The 26,169-nt window shown below is 51.0% G+C and overlaps 1 protein-coding gene across 1 annotated transcript in view; it reads right to left on the bottom strand.

Moving 5' to 3' along the window:
- Positions 1-3,367: 3,367 nt before the first annotated feature.
- The window catches only part of PDIA5 (protein disulfide isomerase family A member 5), a 90,337-nt gene continuing 67,535 nt past the window's right edge, over positions 3,368-26,169 (bottom strand). Inside the window, exons 12-17 of the mRNA XM_028091322.2 lie at positions 16,757-16,827; positions 16,072-16,232; positions 14,467-14,597; positions 10,283-10,353; positions 3,982-4,116; positions 3,368-3,599 (exon numbers count right to left, since the gene is read on the bottom strand). Of these exons, the coding sequence (XP_027947123.1) occupies positions 3,519-3,599; positions 3,982-4,116; positions 10,283-10,353; positions 14,467-14,597; positions 16,072-16,232; positions 16,757-16,827 (650 nt within the window). The 3' untranslated portion in view covers positions 3,368-3,518. The remainder of the gene's footprint in view (positions 3,600-3,981; positions 4,117-10,282; positions 10,354-14,466; positions 14,598-16,071; positions 16,233-16,756; positions 16,828-26,169) is intronic.

The raw sequence follows: 26,169 nt of genomic DNA, 5'->3' as shown, positions 1-26,169 counted from the left end.
GACGTTATGTTGAGTGAGAAAAGTCCATCTTAATAGATTATTTATTGTAGGATTCCATTTATATAACATTCCCCAAATGAGCAAAGTACAGAGATGGAAAACAAGTTAGTGGTTGCCAACGTTTGTGAGGAGGAGGGGAGAATAGGAGTAAACATAAAGGGACCCAGCAGAAATCTCTGTAATGGTGGGATAGTTTTGCATTTTGATTGCAGTGTTGGTTTTGCAAATTACACACATAATTAATGGCACAGACATGTAGAATTTCAAGGGACCCTGAACAGCTAAAATCATCTTGAAAAAGAGGAATGGAGTTGGAGGAATCTGCCTTCCTAATTTCAAAACTTACTACAAATCTACAGTAATCCAAACCGTGGTACTGGTATAAAGACAGACATCTAGAGCAATGCAATAGAATAGAAAGCCCAGAAATAAACCCTCACATATATGGTCAAATGATTTTTGACTAGGGCGCCAAGACTCAATTAGGAAAGAATGGTCTTTTCCACAAACGGTGGTGGGGAAACTGGATAGCCATATGTAAAACAATGAAGCTGGACTCTTACTTTAAGTTTAACTCAAAATGGATCAAAGTCCTAAACATAAGACCTAAAACTATAAAACTCTTAGAGGGAAACATAGGAGAAAAGCTTTGGACGTTGGATTTGGTAATGATTTCTTGGATACACACCAAAAGCACAGACAACAAAAGAAAAAACAGATAAACTGGACTTCATCAAAATTAAAAACTTGTGTGCATAAAAGGGCATTATTAAGAAAGTGGAAAGATAACCCACAGAATGACAGAAAATATTTGCATATCACAGATCAGATAAGGGATTCATATCTAGAAAATATACAAAACTCCTGTAAGACAGCAATGACAAAAAACAAACAACCCATTTGGCAAATGGGCAAAAGACATTTTCCCAAGGAAGATCTATAAATGGCCAAAAAGCCCTGAAAAGATGCTCAACAGCACTAACAGTTAAGGAAATGCAAGTCAAAACCACAATGAGATAAAACACAAAAACACACACATCACTTCTTAAACCCAGAGCATCACCTCCCTGTGCCTGGCACAGAAGTTTCTGGAAGCCAAGCACCTCTAGAAAGGGAGGCGGTAGCATGGGAAGGATAAGAAAGGTTGCGGGGCCAGCTCTGAAAGCTCCAGTCAGGCAGCAATAGGGAATCACTGGTGGGCGAGAGGCATGGGGGACGCGAGTAAAGTGGGAAGCTAAGGCAAACCAGGGAGGAGGAGAGAAATTGAGGTGAAGGTTATGCCAAAGCCCAGAAAGATTGGGACTCAGTTCTCCCCTAACTCACAGACACCTCCTGCACAGAAATCTGCCTGCAAATGCAGGATCCAGGAGAAGAGAGGGGGGTGAGATGACAGCAGGTCCTCGAGGGGTAGAGGGGGGTCTGCACTGAAGATCAACAAACTCCATATGAAACAAGTGTGGGCAGGAGGAACAGAACTAACTAGATGCCATGGTACTGCTCCATCTGCACAGAGCTCCAGAATTGGGGAATGAGGGTGAAGGATGGGAAAGAGTACATAGACGAGGCTGGGGGTGGGGAATAGAGGTAGGGAGCTCTGTCCATAGAGGCCACTGCCCAGAGCTGGGGTGAACTTATTCAGGTCATGCCCAAAGTCATGGTAAGCACTAGACATTCTGACAAAGCCCTATAATTATCAAATCCTGCAAACAGAGAAGTGAAGAGGATGCCATTTCCTGATGCTTTCGAGCCCTCACCAAGAAGCCAGGCCAGGCCAATCTGACCTTGAGGCTAACAGACTAAAAGAAAGCCCCGCACCTTGAAGGTGGGCACCAGCAGTCCTCAGTCGGGAAGTGGCTTTTGTCAGGTATTGTTCTAAAGATACAGTTAAAAACGAATTTTTTTGAAAACACAAGCAAATACGTTCCTCCCGCAAAGCCTCCAAATCAGCATTAGGGAAAAGCATGTCTGTGCATGCACATGCTCTCAGGAGCCCCTTGTAGGAACGGGTGCACGACAGTGTCAGGATTATGTGGCTCCTCGTATGACTGCGTACAGTACCCAGCAGGAGCTCAGGACAAGTGTTTATATGCATGCTTCTTTCTTTCATGCCCATTCACCTGGGGCGAGACCCACTGCCACTGCTGAGGAAGTGTGTGCTTAGGAGAAAAAAAGCGAGGCTGAAGCAGCAGGGGGTGGACTGGGGAACTGAGAACCTCCAATTTCACCGAACAGAGCCATGGCACCTGTCAGCACAGCCCTGAGGAGCTCTGCGGCTCTGTGCTGTTGGTCCTCCTCTTAGTGGACCCATCAGCAGGAAGGCTGGAGGCCGCTGGGAGGGGGCCAGGCTAGGAAACACAGCTGTTCCTGAAGGCCAAGTAGCCAACAGAACCACCCAAGTGAGCAGCTAAGCACTGCAGCTTAGGCAACCCCTCCTCTGAACTGCCCAAATCCAAGGCTAGGACAGAGGCTTAGAAGTCAAGTCAAGGCAGAGGGAGCAGGGGCTGTTCTGCTCCCTGTGGGCAGACAAGACACATCACAAGGTTCTCCGTCTCTGGTGGCACTGATGGGCACAGGGCTGGTGTTAAGTCACCCAGAGATGTAGAAAGCACGACCGGTGTGAAAGCCGGTCAGGAGAGAGATGGAACGGAGGAAGGAGGCAGAGTGAGATGTCAGGGTAGACCAGGAGCCTGGGTGATGCCCATCCACGGAGAACATGGGAGTAACGTTTGGAGGTTACTGTGGCAGGGTGAGGGGAGGCTGACCCAGCATCTGCATGCCTATGGAGAATATGCCACCCACGTCTGCCCCTCCCGGTGTGCAGAGCAAGTAGCAGCACAGAGGCCCCTCCCCTACTCCATTCTAGATGCTCCTTTGAGCCTGGGCTTGCCCACTGCACTCAGCCCTGAATTGGAGACTCAGCTTTTCTGTGAAGGAGAGCCCGGAGGGACTGGAGAGAGGAAAAGAGAAGACAGAAATAGTTGAAGAGAAACATGTAAATGAGTTCCAGGAAAACACACCCAAACTCAAACTGAAATGATCCAGAAAAAGCTAGTACTTGGTGACCGTTAGCTTCGGCATCTCATTTTCCCTGATTATCTTAACATATTTCCCCCCTAAACCAGTCATTTCCAACAGGATATGCTGTGGTCAGATCTCCCCGTTCTGCTCTCCAATGGCTGAGAAGGGCAGTGTTCCATGCCACCCTCCTGGTGCCTACTCTCCGCCCTTATGCGTCTCTCCCGGGCAGATGGGACACTGGCGTGTGGCTCTCTACCTCCCAGGAGGGGACGTGGCATGAGGGACAACACGAGCATCCACCTCTCCATCTCTATCAGTACAGGCTCTGTGGAAACGACCCACACCACCAAACAATTGGTTTGATTTTATTTCAAAATTGTACAAAATGGCCATAAGCGGCTATAAAAAATTTTGTCTTCAGAACATGTGGAAATTCAGAAGGAACAACAAAACAGGTTATCATTCACAGTGTAATGGAAAAGCTTTCTCTGAGGCAGAAATTACAACTCTTCCTTCTTCTTCCCTAGTCTCTCATGGTCTCCTTCCCGGAGCGTTCGAATAAAATTGGTAAACCCCAGTTCCTGTCGGTAAGGGAAAGAAAGAGAAAAAAGCCTTTAACCCCTGAAGTGGATGTGCACCCTCTCCCCCTCTCCCCTTTTCCTGACCCTCCATGTGCTCACTCCGCTGGACGTAGAGAAGTGGCCAGTGGGGAAGGCGGCTGCCCATGTGGAGAGGGTCTGCTTCGCTATGGAGGAGCCCTTGCCAAACCCCCGGAACCCAGCCAGGCTCTGGGAGCCGGACTCTGGGACAACCTCTGGGGGCACTCTTCCAACCAGGCCCGTGGCCCTTGCCTTCCCAGCGGTGTGCACGTGGCTGACTTCTATGGCGTTGGCTGCCCTTCTCAGTGGCTGTCTCCCTGCCCAACAAGAAAGAGTTCAGGGCGAGTGCCCCTCCCCAGCTTACCGTCCGCTCGTTGTCATACTTTTCTGCAAACTTCCCATAGTGGTAGTAGTGGAACGTGGGGTAGGCCTTGACGGCCTCCTGCTGACACAGGTCCTGGTTCTTCTCTTTGACGCAGTCCACAGCAGCACAGACAATCTGCGGGCCCGAAGAAAGGCGCGGTCAGCGCAGGAGGCCTCCCGTGTGAGACCCGAGGCCCGGCCCCTCCGCACACAGACCACACTTCAGGCCCACGCCGTGTGCTTTCTCTGATTTTTCTCAATAGCGAGGATGAGCTGAACCAAAGCCTCCCCAGCTCAGAGCTCCATTGAAGACTGCCGCTGCTTGCTTCCAATTCTCAAGGCAGACAGGTAAGGTTAGGGGACTCAGCTTGCGGTGCCCTCAGACCACCCTTTAAAATCAAGAGTAGAATGGCCATGAAGGAAATGATGACTTGAGAGCCTTTGTAAACACCGCAGGTTTTGTGATGCTTTCTGTGAGGCATGGTGGGACTCATTCATTTATTAACTAACACTTCTGAACATCTGTTCAGGGAGGCAGTCGAGTACCAAGGTTAAGAACAAGAGCTTTGAAGTCAGGTTTCCCAAGTGCAAATCTTGGCTTGGCAGCATAGTTAAGACTTATGGAAAATGACCTAGCCTTTTGGTGCCTCAGTTTCCTCATCTGTAAAATGGGGGTAATAACAACACGTAGGTGATCAGGATATTATGAAGGCCGAGCGAGAGAATCCAGGGGAGGTGACTCGGCACAGGACCTGGCACGTGGTCAGTAGTCAGGAAATGTTTGCTGCTATCATAATCACTCCTACGGGCCCCAGACACAAGCTCGGTCCCTAGTATGGGCTCAGCGTCTGGTCAGAGAGGACAATTCCAAGGCACAAAAGGAGGTGTGAGGGATGGAGGTGGTCCAGGGTGCCAAGGGGAGGGGCACAAAGGTGCTCTGCAGGGTTTGCCATCTGAGCAGTGGCCTGAGGAGGAGGAGGAGGAGAAGAAAGAAGTTCCAGCCAGAGGAGCACATTCCAGGAACCGCAAGAGTTCAGCATGAGGAAAGCAAACAGAGTTTTCGGTCAGAAGTCCCCAAATTGGCCACTGGCCTCTTTGTGCCTGTCTAACAAATTCCACAGGCTGGTAGTTTTCCCTTATTATTTATTGTTCTTTTAATATAAGAGGGTAAAAAGCAGACCTGGGGAACCTTCTTTCTGTTGAGGGTCACAAAGCAGGGAAGGAGGGGAAAAGGTCGCTGTACGGCAATACTCCAAACACAAGCATTACAGAAGAGGGGAGGGCAGATTCTGGTAAGAGGAAGCATCTAACCCAAGGGCTGCTCTGTGCTAGGAGTACACTGGTGACCTTGAAAAAGTCCAGCCATTAAGGGACTGCCATTCTTACTGCAGGAAGGCAGTTAATAGACACATAACAAATGAGATCGTTTAGAGCCCAGGGAATGCTCTGAAGAAATTAAAAGAGGGTGATTCAAGAGGACGATAGCCAGAGGGGCTGCTTTATGGCCAAGGAGGCCTTTCCGAGGAGACGGTATTGGATCTACAACCTGCGTCAGGACGACGCAGCAGGTGCATGAAGGCCCGAGCAGGGAGCACCGGCCCAGGAGGAGCAGCCCACACCAGCACCAGAGAGAGGAATGAGAACCAGGGCCCATGAGGCATTCCGACTGAACTATCACCATGCCTGAAATTTCAAATCGTTAAGTAGCCACAATTCACATGGTTCTACGGCTACGGGTTATTCACATGGGGAGGGAGGCCCCCTTTCCAAGTAGAAGAACCCTGCAGGCCACCGACAGTCACGTTCGCAGCTCACTGCCCCTGTGCCCAGGTGAGAGGGGCCACTGCTATGCCGGCAGCAGGCCTGACAGTGAAAAGTGAGGCACAGCCTGCCCTCTGGTCACCAGCGGGCCGTGCTTGCCCCTGCCCCGCCCTCAGCTTCCCTCCCACTTCAGCTACAGAACGTCTGCACGATGAGACTTCTTAGAGAAGAGTTTGCAAACTCGCTGCACACATTCCATATCTGGCTCTCAGTCCTGTTCTATTTGGCCCACATAGAATTTAAAAAAAATAAAATAAAATAAACCTGAATTAGCTGCCAACCTCGAAAAAGAGCCCGAAGATTTTATATAGCAGTGTGGCTCTCCGGCTTCTGTTTAAAAGCCAGATTTGATGGCATTTGCCCTGCATTCCCACAGGCAACATGCGGCCGGAGTGGAGGGGCAGCCGTCTCCTTCTGGCGGGTTCAACGTGCTGTCTGCTGGCGTCTGCACAGGGTTTGGCCCACCCGGCCAGCAGGCGGGCCCCTGCAGGCTTCTGAGAACCCCAGCTCACCCTCGAAAACGCCTTCTGAATCATTCAGAAACAAGAGGCAGGTGCTCCTCTGGCTGTCCTCAGTGTTCCAGCTCTTGGGGCCCAGCCCAGGGGAGACGGCGCCCACCGGGCAGCCGTCTGTGTCCGGCCCTTGGTGAGAGGCCAAGGCGCCTCTGCTACGCCGAGGACGTGTTTGATGAGGGTTGCTCCAGGCTGCTGCTCTCCCTGCTTCTGCTTTAAATTATGAATTTAATTTGTCTACATGCCCCGGAGCCGTGGGAAATACAGTGTACAGTTTTATAAATTGACTAAACTAAAAATGTGTACTTATTTTGAATCCCCTAAACCAGCTGCCAGCCACATACACACCGAGGGCTACTTCCGGCTGCAAAGGCTCCTCCACACTCCAATTCTACGGGAGCAGAGGAGTCGAGCGCGGCTCTTTCTGAAGGAAGCGGCTTAGACTCTGGAAAGAAGACAGCAAATAAACCTCTATCACCTATCCCAATTTCTCCTATCTAAATGCCTGCCCCCCCACACCCACTCCAGATTTACACTGACTGAACTATAGCACTGAATGCACACTGTCACTTCAAGATTTGCTCCACGGTGGTCGGTATCCTGCCATGACCCCTTGGCCAAACACTTGCCACTGGCACCCACAGTTCTCGGCTGCAGGGAGCCCCAAAGGAAGCCAGTGATGGACAGGGCTTGAGGACATGTCCCTTGGCTTCCTGGACCTTTGGGTGAGGGGATTCTGTCCGTGGTGGGGTCTCCAGGGACTGAACCTAATTACGCATGCACTAATCTGCTCATTAATACACCTGCTCCGGCTCCTTTCCTGACTGCTCCCCCTTCCTCTATCCCTGAGGCCACTTCCCAAATAAACCCCCTACACACGAGTCCCAGAACCTGAGTTTGCCTCTGGGAGACCTCTGACAATGCCTGTTTATCTGGTTCTGAGCAGCCCCTTCCCAGCTGGACGACTTTGGGAGAGACTTTTAACCTCTCGAAGATTCAATCTCTTCTTCTGTAAAATGGGAGATTGATAATACCCAGTTGGTTACGCTACTAGGAGGAAAACGTGACATAATGCTCTCAAGCACCAGTGGGAGAGGAGTCTTCGGAAAATATCAAATGCTGTTGTTTCTTCATTCAGTCAGCATTTACAGAGGTTTTAGGCGTCAAGACTGGAGGGAATTCAAGGACAAATGAGGTCCGTACCCCTCTGCCTCAGGGCGCCTTCACACCTTGCTGGCCAGCCCGATTCCCAGGCTGGGGACACCTGGATGTGCAGTGAGAGATGAGCCCCACCTTGCCGGCCCAGTGGTACCCTGACCCCTGCCTGCACCCAGCCTTCCACCTCAGGCCCGTGTCTTCCGTGGCCCTTTCCCTACCGCCATTGGTTCCAACACGAGCAGCATGCAGCCCTCTCTCCAGCCAGTGTGTCAACTGCTCAAGTTCCCCAGTAAGCTCCTGGGAGGGGGTGGAGGCTCCCCAGCTAAAATATGAGCTGCCTCATGCGGCTTTATTGATTCAGTAAAATAAATCTCTGCAGGAGCTAATATTGACTTTGGCTATGAAAATGGAAGTGAACAACCAACTGCATATTGATTGGGGAAGGAACAGAGACTGGCTTCTTGGGGGGAAAAATATAATTCTAGCTAAGAGGTGGCAGCACAGGGTATCCGGAAATGGGAGTCAAGAGACTCTGTTCTGGCTGTCCATGACTCACGGCTGCGTGTCTCTGGGCAAAGGACATAGTTCCTTTCTGGGCCTTGATCCCTCATGAGTAGGAGAGGGATGGGCCACCAGTCCCCAAACACCAGCCAGTGGTTAGTTATGAGAGGCAGCTCTTAAAAATTACATATTCCTGGGGTGCCTGGGTGACTCAGTCAGTTAAGCATCCAACTCTTGATTTTGGCTCAGGCCATGATCTCAGGGTCGTGAGATCGAGCCCCACGTCAGGTTCTACACTGAGCATGGAGCCTGCTTAGGATTCTCTCTCTCCTTCTGCCCCTCCCCTGCTCTCTCCCCCTCTCTTAAAAAAAAGAAAAAAGAGGAAAAATTACAGATTCCCAGAACCATCCCTGGACCTCTGATGTGACAGTTCTAGGATGGCACCCAGCAATCGTGACACCAGCAACTTTAGTCCCCCAGGCAGAGAGCGAATGTTTCCTTGTTGTTACTGAGAGCCACGTCCAGGAAACCCAGGCCTGCCAAGTGCCTGGCAGAGAGGGACAGAGAGATTAAGTGTGCTCCTGGAAATGAGTGAGGGTGATCTCTGGCTTGGAACACAGGGAGCTGGAAGGAGAGGAGAGAGGACATAACAGACAGAGGGAATGAGCGCGGGAAAAGGCCAGCAACGTTTCTGGCCCAAGTTGAGACAATTAAGCGAAGGCTTATCAGTGTCTCAGCGGGGTCCCTGTGGAAATGGCATCCCTGTGCATCAGCAGATGGGAGAGAGGAAGAGGAAGACTGGCCTTTGGCTGCCCACTCTGGGCACAGCCAGCCTGGCCCTGCTTGGACTTAGGCGATCCCTTCACAGACCCTGGAGCCACACAGACCTGAGCAGTCAGGGGACAGGGAGACCCCACGCCTCAGCCACTCTCCCGTCTCATGGGATGGGGTGATGGGAGTCAATGTGGAATGCCTGCCAGTCCCGTGCTGGCTACAGGGAGGAAAGGCTTCCCCACACCAAGCAACACCCAGATTGTGAGGGAGTCCTAGGGGACTGGCCGAACCTCCCCAGAGCTCCTGCATGTGCACTGGCCCTGGGTGGCAGAGGGCGGTGGGTGGGGAGGGAGCTGGAAGACAGGCAGCCCCTTCTTGCCATGCCCCTCTCCATACAGGCCAAGGGGCAGGCAAAGGAGAAAAGGTTTCTGGTCCTTATACTCCGTCCTGGTGGAGTGAAGGGAGCCTCAGGGGCACAGAGACTGTGGGGTGACAACGGGACATCCTGAGTCCAGGGAAGGGTCCTGGGGTCTGAGTCCCGAGTTTATCCCCCTCCCCAGACATGTGCCCATGCTCCAGCCTGGCTCCCTCTGACCTGCTGTCCCTGTACAGCGCTCACATGCCATCACCGCGAACCCCCCAGGGCCAACTCCAGCGCCTCCTGGCATGTGTGTCCAGCCTGCCCCAGCTGCACCTAAACATCTCACCCAGTGCACATGCGTGCAACTTTGGGTCTGGGTGTGTATGAGCATGCTTCTGAGGCCTGTTGGGGGACACATTCCTACAACAGAGTCCCAGGCTGGGAAGAGTCTTCACGATCATCTAGAGTAGGACCCCAACCTTGGCGAGAAGAGAACTCAAGGCCTGGAGAGTCGGTAGGACTTCTCCAAGCCACGCAGCTCAGCAGCATTCAAACTGCACCGGGCCTGAGCTCCAGGGTCTGCCCTTGCCACACCACACCTCGGCCCGGGAGCCACACATTGCCCTCACCTGGCAGCAGCCCGCGCTGCCCTGGCTGGTGGAGCTGCCTAGGGAGGTGCCTGGGGGTGCCTTCTCCCCACACTTTAATCCAATCTGTAGTTCTAGCTTGTTAACTTTATGCTTCATCAGCAGGAGCTTTTTACTTCGGCGGGATGAGGCTCTGCAGGACAGCCTTGTTCTCCTCCACCTTGGCTGCCTCTGGTTGACTTTTGTTGGATATTCTTTATTTGTATTTTCAATTATATAAGTAATGCATGACTACAAATCCTACCGCAAAAAGATTCAAACGCTAAAAATAAATAGATGACCCCTTTACCAAACCCCTCTTCCCAGGAAAGGCTGTAACAGTGCACTGTATCCCTTTTAGCTGATTTTACAGCAGAAATTCAGCCTGCCCTGTCCTGCCTTATGAAAAGAATGTCCTGGTTCCCAGGAATTCCCTGACCTCAGCAGAGTCTATCCAGCAAGGGGACCTGAATGGAAGGGAGGGAGGTAGAGAACTGGGGGCAGAGCAAAGTCAGAGGCAGGACAAGAGATGAAGAAGGGTATCCTTACCTTTCGGTCATCTTTGAAGATGTCGGCGGTGGCGGTAAAGTGTGGGATGACCTTCTTACAGTGCGGGCACCCTGCAGGAGAGGGGAAGGACCGAATGTTGCTCATGCAGGGGAGGCTGCAGAGCCAGGGGCCCTCCCTGGCACTGACAGAGAAGCCTTTCCAGGAGCTTCCCTCCACCCAACAGACTGTGGGGGTTCATCTGACTCCCACCCCTTGCACGCCAGACTGTCAGGGTCCACGTGTCAACCCTGCCACTCAAACACTGCCCCGTGTGCCTGCTGTCAGCACAAGGACTTTGTAGAGGTTCCTGTGCAAACATCAGGTCTGCTCTTGCCCGGGACCTCCCACCCCACATCCTCCCATCATACACCTGGCCAAAGAGGCTGGGGGTGGAGGAGACGGTTGCTGGGGTCTTGTTCTGCAAGCTCCTTCCACAGAGGGCTGCCCTCGGAGCTGGGATAGAGAGGGGACCTTCAGGTTTGGAAAAGGAGGATGTGTGCGCAGGACTCTCTGAGCAGGTTACAAAGTCCCCTTCTCCTTCCCTAGGGACAGCGGTACCCACTGTCCATTTCACGCCTGAGAGAATGGGCCTGGGAAAGGTGGAGGGAGGAGGAACCATGCCACCTGGGCCCCCACTGCTCATGTCCTGCTGCTAAATTCTCCGTTCCCAGCAAATCCCCACCCCAGACCAAGTGGCCAAACCCAGCTCCTGGTCCTCATGCTATCCTTCTACCTGCAGCTCTACAATCAACCTGAACCTTGGATTCAGGGACGGGAGGTGCAAGGTCAGGCTGAGAGGAGGATCAGCTACAGCAAGTCCCCGACGCTTCTCAGGGCCTGGGCTCCTGGAACTGAGGGAACAAACCTATCACAATGGACAAGGACCCCTAACTCCAGAGGCCCTGTGTGTGACAGTGGTGCTACTGTCACCTGATGTGACAGACCCCCTTTCTTGGCCCCTTCCTCAGCATTAGCTGATCCAAACCCAAGCCCCCTTCTTCCAACCATTCCCCAGACGCTGAACACAACTGCCAGGAGAACAGAATTGCTTTGAGGGAGGAATTCCCTGACACTGGTAATTAATTCTGACCAAAACACAGGTGGGAGAGGCCAAATGCCCCATGGGGAGAGCTGGCCAATGGTCGGGCCAGCCTAGGTGGGGACCAGAAATGGGTTTTGCTCATCTGCTTTCTCTCTTTTTAAAATAAGATAATAATGACTGGCATTTCAAAGAGTTGTGTGAAACCAAATTAAGGCTAGCCTACAACTTTAATGTGAATTGAGCACTTGAGCCAGTTCCTGAGATGCGCGGCTGGCAGAGTAGCCAGCTGGTCCCGGAACGGTGTGGACAGTGATGGGGAGGGGCAGTCAAGGGATTCTCCCCACACCCACTGCAGGTGCAGAGAGGACAGCTGGGCTGGTTATGGGTCCTATCAGAACAGAATGCCACAGAGTGCCTAGCACAGCCTCACTTGTGGCAGATACTAAGATGATTTTTTTTAACTGCCTCAATGGCAATTATAAAAACACTCTACTAATTTGACCCAGGAGAGGGAAGAATAGCTCAAATTCATGAAAATGTTACACTCTATAGGAATGACGGTTTATACATTCCAAAATATTTAGAGGGCACAATGTGCTGGCTGACAAGGCTTGTCAGAGCACCATCCCTGCGGCACCTAGAGGTCCCTCCTGAGTGGCACTTGGATGCCCACTAGCGTTAGGCCGGCTGGAAATAAGTTATCCCCTCCCCCCAAATCTGGTATCACTATTAATTTTTCCTTTTAAGCTCTCTGCTTACTGAAAGTATAAAGGCAACTGTCAGCCTAGTGCAAATTCCTATTACCATCAATTTAAAGTATCTAGGTCTCAGATTAATCACCTTCTGTGCATCTAATTTTATCATGATCCAAAAGAAAGAGCAAGGCAGATGAATAACTGGAGGGGAGATTGTTTTAGAAAGGGCATGAAGATGTTTTCAAGGGGTGTCAGGTGGGCCAGAAGAGGCATGATTTTTTAATTTGGGCTCTTTAAAAAGGCACCACCTTTGTGAAGCAGGAAACCAAAGAAGCTTCCCAGAGTGGGGAGTCAGAAACAAAGACCGAGAACAGGACAGAAAATCCCAATGCTAGAGACTCAGCAAGCCGGCCTACGAAGGGCAGTCACTGGAACCAGACCACTGAGAGCAAAGCGGGGGGGCGTGGAACAGGAGAGGACAATGAAATAGCTGGAGGAAGATCTGTGTAGGAACTGGGGAAGCTGGAGGTGGGGGGAGGTGGGGGCTGGGGGGGCTGGGAAGTTAAGGGACATGGTGGGAAGTGGGGTGGGGAGGCAGGAGGTGGGAGGGAGTAGAGATTGGGGAACGCAATGGGGGTTGGCTTTTGCTTTTACTTTATACCTACCTTTATCAGGGTACGACCTTCCTGTAGTATTAGGTTCTTTATGGGTAAATAAACATAAAAAGATATATACCATATATATTATAAATAAAAATATATGTTACTTTTATAATTGAAAAATTTTAAAAGACTTGTCTTTGGAAAGATCCACCTCCCTGATGAGCATGTCTTGGGAATCTGGAGCTGAGTTCAGGGACAGGAACATGCAGTAGAGGAAAAGGGAAATTCTAGGTGCCAGGCCCTTTGACAGAAGCTGAGTCGCTCAGTGGAGCGGCCCTGAATGGGCTGTCTCGAGCTGCTTCTTGCCAGAGTAGACTATGAGGCCCTTGAGGCCAAGCAGGGACCATGCCTCCTTCCCTTGTATCCTGGGCCCCAGATACCACCCAGCACACAGTGGTTCTGTGAGGGGGGTCCTTAGCAGCCCAGGGGGTAGGAGTCCTGACCCCAGAGGTCTGGGGGAAAGAAGGGAGCATTTCTGGGGCAAAGTATTTAGTCTGGATGTACTAAAGTCCACCCAGCAGCCAGTCAAGGACCCTGACTTCTGTGGCCAGGCTTTCATTGCTGCTGAGAAAGCTGCTCCTCTCTGAATGACGTCTGTTGACAGAAAGAAAACCAGCCCAGGCTGCAGAGAGGCCTCTGTCATACATTGCTCTAAGGCCTCAGGTAAGTCACACACCCTCTGCTCTCGGTCCTACATACCCCCTTCTGCCCAGATGGAAGACAACCTCTTAAAATCTACTCAGCCTTCCAGGCATGTCCTAAGGACAGATGAGGACAGCGAGAAGCTCAGCAAGAAAGAGCCCAAGTCCCACTCCCACTTGCAGAAGGAAAGGCAAAAAGAGAGGGACACATGGGCTGCCTGAGGGCGGAGGTCTGAGGCTGGGAAAAGCAGGCGGGAGGCAACCCCTCCCAGAAAGTGAGAGGGAGAAGAGACATTACAGACTATTGACACGTGAAAAGTGGGGCAGGAGGAGAGCCAACAGGAGGGCTGGCTACAAGCAAGCGGGTTTATGACTAGATTGAGTTGCCTGGCTTCTCTGTGGCACGAAGCTTTATTATCCCCACTCCATTAAGCTGAGCTGTAACCTGGGGGAGAGAGACAAGGGCAACAGAAGAGCGGGAAATTCAAGAGCCTTCCCTTCAAGTATCAATGAACTTCACTTTGTGTGGAACGCACAAAATCCGAAGGTCACAAACACTCGTGTCACTTCCTCAACTTAAACTCATGAAAAATGGGGATCGAGGGGAAGCTAGCTCAGAACAATGTGGTGTGCTTTTCCCACAGCCTCAAACCCGATGGCGTCAAAGCCACATGGGGAGGTCAGGGAGGTCAGGGAGAGGGCTGGGCTGGGGATGCTCAGGAAGATAAGAAAAGCAGAGGCCAAGATGGGTCAGCTAAATTCCAAGGTTTGAAGGTGAAGTCAGTGCCCGGTGAGATGGAGGGAGCCAAGGGGTGGAAGGAAGCGGCAGGTGAGAGGCAGGCAGCCTAGAAGATTCCAGGGGACAGGAGGAGACCGAATAATTTCATGGCAGGTTCCTGCCACAAACAGAAGCAGAGGACTTTAGGACTGATGTGAGAAAGGCTCCTCAGAAAGAGGGAGAGACCCTGACAGAGCTGACAGAAGGAGGTCCTGGATTTTGACGGGCCTCAGCCTGGAATGAGACTGGGGAGCCCTGTTCACAGTACAGAGGAGCCCAGAGTCCACCTGTGGTTGCCCTGGCCCCTGGGGAGGATCTTCTTGGTTTGGTCTGGCCCGCCCCTCTGCCTCACACCCACCTACTTACAAGGGGCATAGAACATGACCAAGGTGTGCTTCTTCTTCTTCAGGGTCTCCCGGAAGTTGTCCCCTGCCAGGTGCAACACGCTGGTCTGCTGTTCTTCCCAGGTGGGCTCCGGGGGTGGCGGGGCCTCAGGGCTGCGGTGGCGGGGAAGGGAGACAGTCATAAGGAGAGGCTTGCGTAAAGGCAAGCACTTCCACCCTCACCCAGAGGAGCACTCAGGAAAAAGTCACTTCGCATCCTTTCTAAAATGTAATTCAAAAGCTGAGTTTAAACATGAACAAATCTGAACCATCCATGAAGATATTCTGATTCCCTCTGAGGAGCCTATCAGGAAGCCATTTTGTGAAGGTGTGGAAGACTCGAGCCCCTTTTAGGGCAGGACAGCCCTCCAGGTATCAGCTATAATCTTGCCACAGGGACAGAAGCTCCTCTGCCCAGGCCCCTGCCTCCGCAGGCCAGCCTGCTGGCGAGCGTGTCTCAGTCACCCACAGCACCGCACTTGTGCACAAGCCTGGAAACGCCACCGGCCTCACCCGACACTGCTCACCCTGCTCCTGGGTGACAAGGTCCTCCATCTCGGAGCTATCTGCCGTTCATGCTCTGCCTGAGGATTCTTTCCAAGCTCCCAAAAGAGCTACTGTTTGTGTCTAGGCAATCTCTCTGAGCTTCAGTTCCTTCGTCAAGGAAACAGAATAAAAACTCTGACCTGGAGGCGCCTGCAAGGCTCAGTTGGTTGAGTTTCTGACTCTTGGTTTCAGCTCAGGTCGTCATCTCGAGTGCAGTCGAGCCCCACATCATGTCAGGCTCTGCGCTCAGCAGGGAGTCTGCTTGAGATTCTCTCCCTCTGCCCCTCCCCCCACTCACGGACACTCTCTCTCTCAAATAAATAAATCTTAAAAAAAAAACAGAAACAAAAACCTCTGACCTCATAGGAACTGCGCGTGAAATGGGCAGCAGATAAAAAAGCAACTGGCAAAGCCTGGGAAGGTATCACCACTTATGCGTCGATGCTGTCAATTACAGCCCCACATAACAGCTGATGTCAACAATAAAAACAGCTTCCTCTCTCTGAGTACTGCCACGCTACACACCGTGCTAAGCACAGCAGTCTAATTTAATTCTCTAGACAAGCCTTTGGGAAAGTGCTGTCTCCATTTTCCAGATGGGAAACTGGGGCGTAGTGGGGTCAAGTAAATGGCCCAGGGTCACCATCTGAGTGCAGGGTTCTCAGACTCCAAAACCCATGCTTTTACCCTAAGTGCTTTTCAGGCACTCAGGAGCAGGGACGACACGCAGAAGGGACACAGATCCTCGGTGCTCACTCACTACCTGCATCCAGGCCCAGAATCTGCACTTTAAACAAGCACCTCGATACCCACCCGCTGCTGCCAGTGAAGCTGCATCCAGGGAGGCTGCCAGTGACGTGCTGGATGGGGACATGTGGCCAGCACACCAGAGGTGGCTCTAGAATTGGGGAAGTCAAGTCCGCCTCGGCTCCCGTGGCCCTGAGCCAAGGTCAGCAGCCCCTAAGCGGTCCTCTGTGTCCTCCAGGCCAGCTCCGGGGGTGGGCAGCCAGGAGTCAGGATGTGCTGAGACAACCACACTTACTTTCGCATCCACTCAATAAAGTTCTTCTTTGTTCTGAGCGCAGGCACTGCGGATTTCTCTCCGTTCTTAAAATACTTCAATGTAGGAAACTCGGAGATGTGGAATCTCTCTGCCAAGGCCTTGTTCACAGTGGCATCGACAGCTGCAAGGACACCAGAGCTCTGGGATGGGGGAGAGGCCAACCATGCATGACAGCCTCAGACGCGGTGCTGGCAGAAGAGGAGCCCAGACATCAGCCCCCAACCCACACAGGACCTGCCAGCCTTTCACTGGGGGTGGCTGGCCCCTGGGCTCAGATATATCCCCAGGATGTATCCACTGGAATGTCCATGATATCTCATTTGCGGGCTGAAACGAGACGTTTAAATCCACCCCACCAATCAGGTTGTGTAGACGATGACTGTTCCCAATAGCCATGGTCCCAGAGGAAAGATGCTGAACTTTGGGGCTTCACCCCAGGGCCAGGACCTGGCAGAGGCCACATGGACAGTGTGGGAACACGACCCTAGAGTCTCTCTGCACCCCTCCATCCCTGGTAGGGACCCCGCCGATCTAAGACGTGTAGTTGGGGACAATGAAGTACTGCAGGCCTACGGGAGCTTGCAGGGGAAAGTCACCATGAGGATCCATGTCCTTGAGTCTTTAGAGGAAAACGGTTGGGGGAGGTTAAGGAAAGGAAGCTTACGTCTGCTTCTCCATGGAGGACTTCCGCTGCATTCTCAAACTCTGGCTTCATTTTCTTACAGTGTCCACACCCTGTGGGAAGAAATCAAGAGAAATCACTCCCATGGCATGGAGGCTCCAGTGATGTCGCCTGCCTCTGTAAGACAGCTGCGCCCTATTCCCAGACACCAGGGCTACCTGAGAGAAAAGAAGCACCAGTGCAGAGGAAAGAAATCTTTTCCCTAATCCACTCAGTGGGGGAGGGGGAAGGAGTGCAAGAAGCAAAAATGAAGTAACTACATAAAAAATACTGGCAACGTACGTGTGTGTGTGTGTGTGTGTGTGTGTGTGTGTGTGTGTGTGTGTGTGTGTGTGTGTGTGTGTGTCCTGTGTGCCAGGCACTACTCTAAGGGCTTTATAGCCTCACGACAGCCCCAAAAGGTATAAGCTGACGTTATCTCCATTTTACAGATGAGAAAACTAAGGCACCAAGAAGGTGGGCGACTGGCCAAGGCTACACACACAGCCACAGGTCACAGAGCGGGGCTGAGAACCTAAGCAATGTGGCTTGAGGCCACGGCCACAGTCCGTAGGTATTTCCCAGCAACGTGCCACTACCCGCCATCCCCCCGCCAGGGCAGAAGGGGGTCTGCGCCTTGAATTGGGAATAAGCATTCAGAGAAGCAAGAATACATTCCAAATGTGCCCACATGGGAGGACGTATGATCTGATGGGCACAGGGATCTGGCTCGTCATTTTCAAATGTCTTTTTCTTGGTATAAAGACTGCTCTGCCCTGTCCTTACCAGCACGCAAATGCAGTAACGTTGAGAATAATAAAATGTGATACATTAAAAAGCAAACAAGTACTTTGATAAGTGCTATCAGGACATTTGTACATGGCTTTCGTTTTTGGAGCGAGTACTTCCTGGCTTCTAATGCTGCCAGGCCCGTGAAGCGAGGAGGTCCAGACTGGCTCAGGCCCCCCACACAGCCAGGTTCACCCTTCCAGGCAGGAAGCAGGCTAAGCAGCAGGAAAGGGCAAACCTTGGCCTTCTCGTGATGGGTGCTGCTGTGTGGCAGCCCGACAGCACCGCGATTCTCATAACTGACTTGGGAAAAAGGGAGGCAGACAGACACTCCAGTATCAGCAGGGGGGACCTCCGGCAGCCTGCAGAAACCATTGAGCCACGGAAAGGGCTCTCCTGCTTCCATCAGAGCACATGGCTGGGGCAAAAATGCCTGTCTCCTCCAGGTCTTCCCGCAGAGCTTAGCCCCAGGTGGCACTGGGGCACAAACATGTGCCTTCCACTCCTGCCCGTCCCCAGCTTCCTCAGTCCCTGCACACCCATCCCTTCTAGGGACAAGGGGCTCCACAGTGGCTATGCTGCACACCCCACGCACACTGATAGTAGAAACCATAAGTGATCATCCAGATCCGAGGGCGGAGAGCTGCCGAGCCCCTCCTCTGGACGGAGCACTCGGGAGCCATGAGACGATCAGTGGATGGAATAGTCCCTGATGGCATCCAGCCCAGGGAGCAGCTACGATTCTCAGCTGCACCGGCATGCTGGTCCTTCTCAAATGGGCCCAAGGATGAGGGACACCTATGGGCTCATGGTCTGACTAGAGCCCACTCGGGACCCCATGAACCATAGGGGTATCAAGGTTGTCATGACATTGAAACATTAAGAATGTCACTTTCTAGAAAGAAACATTTAGGGCTATCACAACCCATTTGTTAACTTTCTAAGCCATCAGGTTACAAAGGTTTTTTGTTTTGTTTTGGTAAGTTGGTTGTTTGGAACTGAAAATGTGTTTTCCCCAAAGAAACAATTTCAAACAAAGATGCCTTGCAGATTCTCAGGAACAACCACAAAAGCCCATTTAAGAGAATGTGCCTGAAGCATACAGAGCATGCAGTGCTATTTCTACTTCACTGAACCATCCCCCAGATGGAAAGCACGCAGCCCGCAGTCCACCTCACCAGCCTCTCCCCACGCTCCCTGCACACCACAGCTACCCACAGCAGCAAAAGGGAGAATGTCTTCCTTGGCTCAGGTTGGGGCTCTGGGCCTTCTTGGGTCACTGACACTCTTGAGAATTTAATAAAGCTTCTTCTTCCCTTCTCCCATACTGATGCCTATATAGTCCAAATTTATGTATCACTTCATAGGGATCCAATCCCCTGACTGGCTCACAGACCCCAGGTTAAAAGCCAAGGCAGACGAGGCCTGACTCGGAGGCATTCACTTTCCCATGAGAGGTGGGGCAGAAGAGCACAGAGTTGTCCCCACAGGTGTCCAGGCTTGGGTACCCTTTCACACCGATCCATGTAATGAGATATTCTCAGGAAGATTCTACTGACATAATATGGAATATATTAAAATGAACCTTTTTTTGGTTCTTACTAAAATAAAAGGAATAAGTCATTCTTTGGGAGCTTATGGTTGAGATGAAGGGTTTCTAGAACTCTTAAAGGGGATTCCCCTCCCCCCCACCCCCAGGCCTACCTCCAGGCTGACAGCTCCCTGCAACCTGTCCTAAGGTGCCAACCACCCCATTCTCCTGATGCTAGGGTGGCCTTCCCTGACTGGGGTGGTGGAGGCTCACCTTACATGAAGACAAGCTGAGAAAAGGGAAGCTCACTCCTGATACTGATCTGTCACCCAAGAATTCAGCCTGCCCTGCAGAGGAGGGAGTGAGTGGCCTGAGTCAGACCCACTCAGCCCAGGAGGCACAAGGGAGAACACCAGGGCAGGCCTAAAAGGATCTGGGCTCAAGGATCCAACTGGCCTCCAAAGAAGGCAGGAGAGGCAGGGCAATGCACCCCTGACCACCCTCTCCCCTAAACAGGATATGAATGCTGCGGTCAGGCCAGTGCCAGCAGGGCCCACAGTCAAGGTGGGCAGTGGGATGGAGTGTGATGGAGTGGGGGCGGGGGAAGGAGAAGAAAAGCCAGCCATTGTCACGGACAGAAAACCACCATTTCTTTCTAAAATATCCCTGTCCATATTGCAGGAGCCCCGAAGATGAGAAAATTCACCTTCAAACCTTTATGAGGTTCTGGCCCTTTGATGCCACTGCCCTGCTGAGGTGGTAAATTGACTCCATATCACCGGCCATCTTCTCTGAGTGGTGGGCCTGAGATGGACTCTGAGCTTGAGAAGTGGCTCACTGGGAGGAAGGGTCTGTCACGGACATAGGAGGGACAGGTAGAAGGTATTCCAGGAAACGTCCAGACTCTTGAGCTTGCCCTCACGCCTCTCTCCTGAACTTCCAGCCCTGTCTCCCAGGGTTCTCCTTCAAATAAGAAAGTACTTGCCCTCTGTCCTGGGCTTCCACACACTTTCTTTGGCAGCCCAATGAGACAGACAAGACAAAGCTCCTTAGAGCCAGAAATGGTGGCTCTGGGAGCTGAAGTGATAAAGCTGGGGCCCCAGGATGGGATTAAGCTGGATCTTCTGGCCGGAGTCCCCATCAGTGTCCACACGAGCCCACCTTTTCTCCAGAGTTCTCCTGTCTGTCCACCAGCCCTCACTCCTCTTGCCACAGCCACGGCCCCGATGGACCAGGCATCTCCACACGGTGCCTACCAAGCCCTGGCCCCTGCTTCGAGTCGTCTGTTCATTCCCACCCAGCCAGCCACTCCTCTTCTACTCACAAAGTACTTCTTATTCATACATTTCCATGGCATTTAATTTTGGACTGCCTTGTGACTGTTCTTTGCTGTCTTCTGATATTTAAGAGCAGCCAGGACATCTTTTCAAGACATAAATCAGATCAAACTCCCTCGGTTAAAATTTTGCAAGGACTTCCCATCACAGGTAGATTAAAAGTCAAACTCTACCATGGCCACCAGCCGCACACCATCTGACTCTCCTACCTGTCCTCCGCTCCGCAGCCCGTGGCCTTCTTTCTGTTCTATCAGACCAAGCTCGTTTCTGCCTCAGGGCTCTTCACGTCGTGCAGTTACCTGGAACACGATCTTTCCCCCAGGTCTGTGCATGGCTGACCACTTCACATCATTCAGGCTTCAGCTCAAACTTCACTTCCACAGAGAAATCCTCTGACCATCTAACCCACAGGAGCCTCACACAGCATGCTCTCTTCCAATATCTGGTTTATTTTCTCAACCGTACTCAAAACAGTTGGCGTAATCTGCTTATTTGAACCTGTCCCTCCCAACTGGAGTGTAAGCTCCTTACAGGCTTGGCTGTCTTGTCTAGCTCACCATCACATCCCTGGTACTGAGGATGAGAGTCCACACACTTTTTGGATGAATTAACCTCATGGTATATTGTTCAGGTTTACACCTGAGGACACAAGGTTTAACTGGACTAAATTCTTTGGGGGCAAGAGTCATGCTTGTACCTGAATAGTTGCTAGTTTGACTAAACACCTCTATCTAGCATCACTAGCAGCCAAGCCAGTCACTATGCATGCATCCTCACCTCCCCACCACCATTTATACACTTCTCCTGCTCCTTACAAGGTCTGGAAAATGTCTCTGGAAATCCCCAGCATCTATGGATGTTGTTCTATAGCCTCTCATTCATACCCTACAACGGTCTTGGCTTTTGCTTCCAGCACCAATTCCCTCTGCTCCCTGAACAAGATAGGAAGGCTAAGCAATAAACTTCTGTAAAGAGAGTTTATGACAAGGAGACTGGCCAGGCCTCAAAGAGGAGAAAGGTCTGGCCCAGCAAACATCTCCTTTGCCGGTACCCACCTATTCTGGAGACCTGCGGGTCATGGGTAGTGCCTGCCTTGACCCCAGCCCCAGAACACTGGGCCTGGCCTTCAGGATGTCCCGGCGGCATGGGCTGTGGGACAGCCAGAGAAGGAGGTTATAACGCAGGAGCAGGACTCCAGCCCACTGCGCTTTAGTGTCCTGATTGTGATTTGATAGGCCATTAAGTTTTAGAGCCAAACTTCCTTGTTGGGTTTTTTATCATCTGTGTAAGTGCGCATATGCTGGTTTTCATGACCTGGCACAGAGGCTGCATGTCAACCCTTCGAGCACACTCTTTCCCGGCCTTGGGAATGTTAGCCTCCCATCAACCCCAAGCTTTCCAATTCCTCTGGATTACATTAACTTTAATTACACCCATGATTTTATTACAGACCAGCCATGGAGACTTTCCTGGATCCTGGAGCCAGAATTTTCCAGGGGACCAAGATTAATCTGGAAAGTTCCCTTAAAGCTGAGGCTCTATAGAAGCCTGGATTTCCCTATCCACATTCCTGCTACCTTGCCTGGAACATGGCTGAGGGCATGTCAGGGAAGTGGGGCTCCTACAGATGCTAGCAGAAACACTCGTATTTTAACATTGTGATGAGCCCCCCAGAGACCTCAGGGCTCTTTCGAGGCTTCCAGCTATCTACACAACAAAGCTGACTTGGAGACACTCACAGATACTCTGGGGCAGACTCACACACTGATGGATGCCTCCATCCATCACATGGCCCTCTTCTTGTGCAAAAAGAGAGTGGTTTTTTTTTTTCCTTCCTTTATATTAGTGGAAAATGTAGATAACAAGCTTTTACATTTTTTCTTCCAGGCTTCTATCCTAAGGAAATAATCTGACGTGTGGACAAATATTTATGCATAAAACTGTTCTCTGCAGTGTGATTTATAATGCAGAAATACGGTAAACAACTCGAACCTTCAACATTATCATGCTGGTTAAGTAATTTATGGTGCCATTATACAATGGAATATTATGTGACCACAAAAACCATGTACAGAAAAGCATTTTTAATAACATAAGAAAATACAAGATAATCTTAAGAAAAATGAAAAGGAAAAACACGCATGGAAAAAAAGGCCTTAGAGAAATAAAATGAAATTTTTCCTCCCATCTGGCACAACGGAATGAAGAATCCAGATGAATTAAAGAATGAGATGAAAAACACAAACATATTATAACAAAATACAGAGCACTCGTTTTATATCCAAGGGGTGGATTTCCCAAGCAAGCAGGAATCCCAGAAGTCGGGGTGGGGATAGGCAGGCTTACAGAAGGCTCAGGCGTGCACGTTTTAATCCTGGCACCACCTTTTTGGCTTAGCGACCTTTGGCCAGTTTCTCGACCTTTTGGTGCCTTTCTTTCTTAACCTGTAAACTGGGGACAATCATGATATCTACCTCATAAGATTTGTTGGGAATATTAAATGAGTTAGTATATGGAAAGTGCTTAGAAGGAATGCCTGATCCATAGTAAGTCCCCATAAATATTCTACTTAGTATTTGGCCACACAAAATGTAAAGCTTTTGTGCAATGAAAGGCACCATAAAGAAAGTTAAACCTGGCCACAGACTACAAAGAACATCTGGAACACAGAAAACAGATAAAGATTACTACCCATAAGTACAGAGTACCAGCTCAAGGAGAAAGGGACAACCCAGTAGAAAAATGGGCAAAGGATATGAATAGGTGGTTCACAGAAGAAATATGGAAGGCTGACTAGCACATGAAAGGACACTCGATTTCTCTGGAGGCCAGGGAGCTGTGGACAAGTTGCCCTTTTGCCCAATTTGGCAGGAACATAAGAAGCGGACAGTGTCCACAGCTGGCAAGGATGCAGGCCCTGTCACATACCGCCACGGTGCAGGCTCTGTCACACACGACCGGGGTGCAGGCTCTCTCACACACCGCCAGGGTGCAGGCTGTCACACACGGCCAGGGTGCAGGCTCTGTCACACACTACCGGGGTGCAGGGGGTGCCGGCCCTGTCACACACCGCTGGGGTGCAGGCTCTGTCACACCCGGCTGGGGAGCAGGCTCTGTCACACCCGGCCGGGAAGCAGGCCCTGTCACACATGGCTGGGGAGTAGGCCCTGTGACACATGGCCGGGGTGCAGGCCCTTTCACACACCGCCGGGGTGCAGGCCCTGTCACACACGGCCAGGGTGCAGGCTCTGTCACACAGCGCCGGGGTGCAGGCTCTGTCACACGCTGCCAGGGGTGGTGGAACCATTCTGGAGGGAAGCTGGCAGTATCTATCAAAGCTCAAACACACTTATCCTGTGGCCCAGAGTTAGTTATAAATACTTAGACATGTTCCCAAATACGTATGTTTACAAACGTTCACTGCATTGTTTGAATAACCAAAGGCTGGCGGCAAATGTCTATCAATGGGGAACAATTAAAAATCTCTGTCTCAATTATTAAAGACTATTCAATGGTTAGAAAGATCCCAGGTAGATTTATACCCCAACATCTACATGTACATAATAACATCCTCAGGACCCACTGGTAAGTGAAAAGAAGCAACCCACAGAAAAAAAAGACAGGAAATGATCCTATTTACATAAAAAAAACAAAAAGAAAAACTGTTATTTTGGTAGAAACACAGAAGGAGAAGGAAGTACTGACTGGTAGCAATGGTCAACTCTGGTCAGGGGACAGGGTGGGGAGCCGGGCTTTCACCGTGTGCACTACAGTCTTATGTCTCCCTTGAACCTCGCATGGCCAGTAACAAAAATGACGTAAGTATTATCCTTACTTTATTTGTGCAATTAAAAAATAAAAGTGATAACACGAAGGAGTTTTATGGCATGATGGTTACACAAATCTACACATGTCAGAAAAATAAGTCAATTACCTATATGTTAATTAAAAAAAATTAAAAACAAGGGGGCAGAAAAGAAACTAGAGACCAAGTGAAAAATGGTTGCTTTTGGATAATAGGATTATAGCTAGTTTTCTTCCCCAATGTCACTTATACTTCTCTGTACTTTCCAGATTTTCACCAAGGTCATATTACTTGAGAATAAGGCAGAAACTAAGAAGCAGAAAATGTGGAGTCTGACAGGGATCTGCCACCAAATCCAAAGAGACAGCCCAGCTCCTGGAAGGCAGGCCCAGCAGCCTCCAGCACACACTTCCAAGAAAACGTCTGGGGGGGCACTTGGGTGGCTCAGTCAGTTGAGCACCTGCCTTCGGCTCAGGTCATGATCTTGGGGTCCTGGGATCGAGCCCCACATCGGGCTCCCTGTTCAGTGAGGAGTCGGCTTCTCCCTCTCCCTCTGCCCTTCCCCTGCTTGTGCTCTCTCTCTCAAATAAATAAAACCTTAAAAAGAAAGAAGAAAGAAAGAAAAGAAAGAAAAAGAAAGAAAGGAAGAGAAAGAAAGAAAGAAAGAAAGAAAGAAAGAAAGAAAGAAAGAAAGAAAGAAAGAAAGAAAGAGAAAAGAAAGAAAGAAAGAAAGAAAGAAAGAAAAAGAAAAGCAAGCAAGCAAACATCTGGGCTTGTTGCCAAGGAAAGGGGGTGGATGGGGCAGGGGCGCATGGGAGAGACAAGCTGCACCTCAGGGACACCCTCCCTGGGAGCCCCCATGTTCTTTCTGCTGTCCCCACAGGAGTAATGCTCTCTCAGACAGTGTTATTACAGCACTGTGTCCTCCCCTGGCCTCACGGAGGTACATGGAGAAGGAGGAGCAGGTGGGTGTGCTTGCAGCAAAGCACACGGTAACAAGAGGATGACAACGTATAGTCTGACTTTTCTCCTTCAGGACGCTGCAGAAAGAAACAAAAGGCCCCACGGAGCAGCAGGAGTCCGCGTCCTGCTGCCACACCCTTTGTGGACACTATGTTTGTCCTCTGGGGGACCACAGAGCTGGGCCTGGTGCTGCAGCCTCCCACACCCATGCCAGGCCCCACACTGGGGGCCAGATGGATGACAAAGGTGGAAGTGCTGAGCGATGGAGGGCTGCTCCCAGGGCTCTACCGAGGCCCAGGCTCTGTCCTTGCCCTGTGCAGTGCACACCCTCCTCTCAGAGCCCATTGCTCACGGGCCAGGACTGGAGCTCAGGTACGTGGAGGGGCCCACCGTGTGCTGGGCCTGTGCTTATTTGCTCAGTGATGACTCAGGTATCAGATGTAGAGGATGCAGAAGGATCTGTGTGAGGTTTCTAATCCACTCCAGCTAGAAGTGAAGGGGAAGCGAGAGAAGGTGATGAGGCTGAGGTGGGAAGGAAGTGGCAGGAAAGCTGGAAAAGAGGGTAAAGAAGCAGACCACCGGACAGTGGAGGATATGCAACAATGAGGGGCACGGGTGCCTTTCCTGCCAAGAACCCAGGAGTGTAGCTCCGGAGGCGCCCGATGAAAGTTCTAGGCACAGAACCAAGTAATTTGCCTCTGGAACCTACATATGCCAGGGAGCACCCACCCCGGGGCAGGCACCAGCCAGGTGGAAAGCTGAAGACCCTTTTTCTTCCTGGCCTTTTACAGCAGAACCCGGGAAGCAACAGACATTGAGCATATACTCTGTGCATAGAAATAACAGTGTAAAGAGGGACTGTGGCTCTCTCTGGGAGTCAGTATCATGAATGTGAATTTTCTTCTCTATATTTTCCCATATTATCCCTTTATAAAATGTACATGCATTCCTCTTTAATTACCAGAAAGTCATAAAAATAAATTCAGCTTCT

Source organism: Eumetopias jubatus, unplaced genomic scaffold, assembly GCF_037043125.1.
Source record: "Eumetopias jubatus isolate StellerSeaLion01/CBP00866 unplaced genomic scaffold, mEumJub1_p1.0 scaffold_1, whole genome shotgun sequence".
NCBI lineage: Eukaryota > Metazoa > Chordata > Mammalia > Carnivora > Otariidae > Eumetopias > Eumetopias jubatus.
This window is presented reverse-complemented; position numbering and strand designations above follow the sequence as displayed.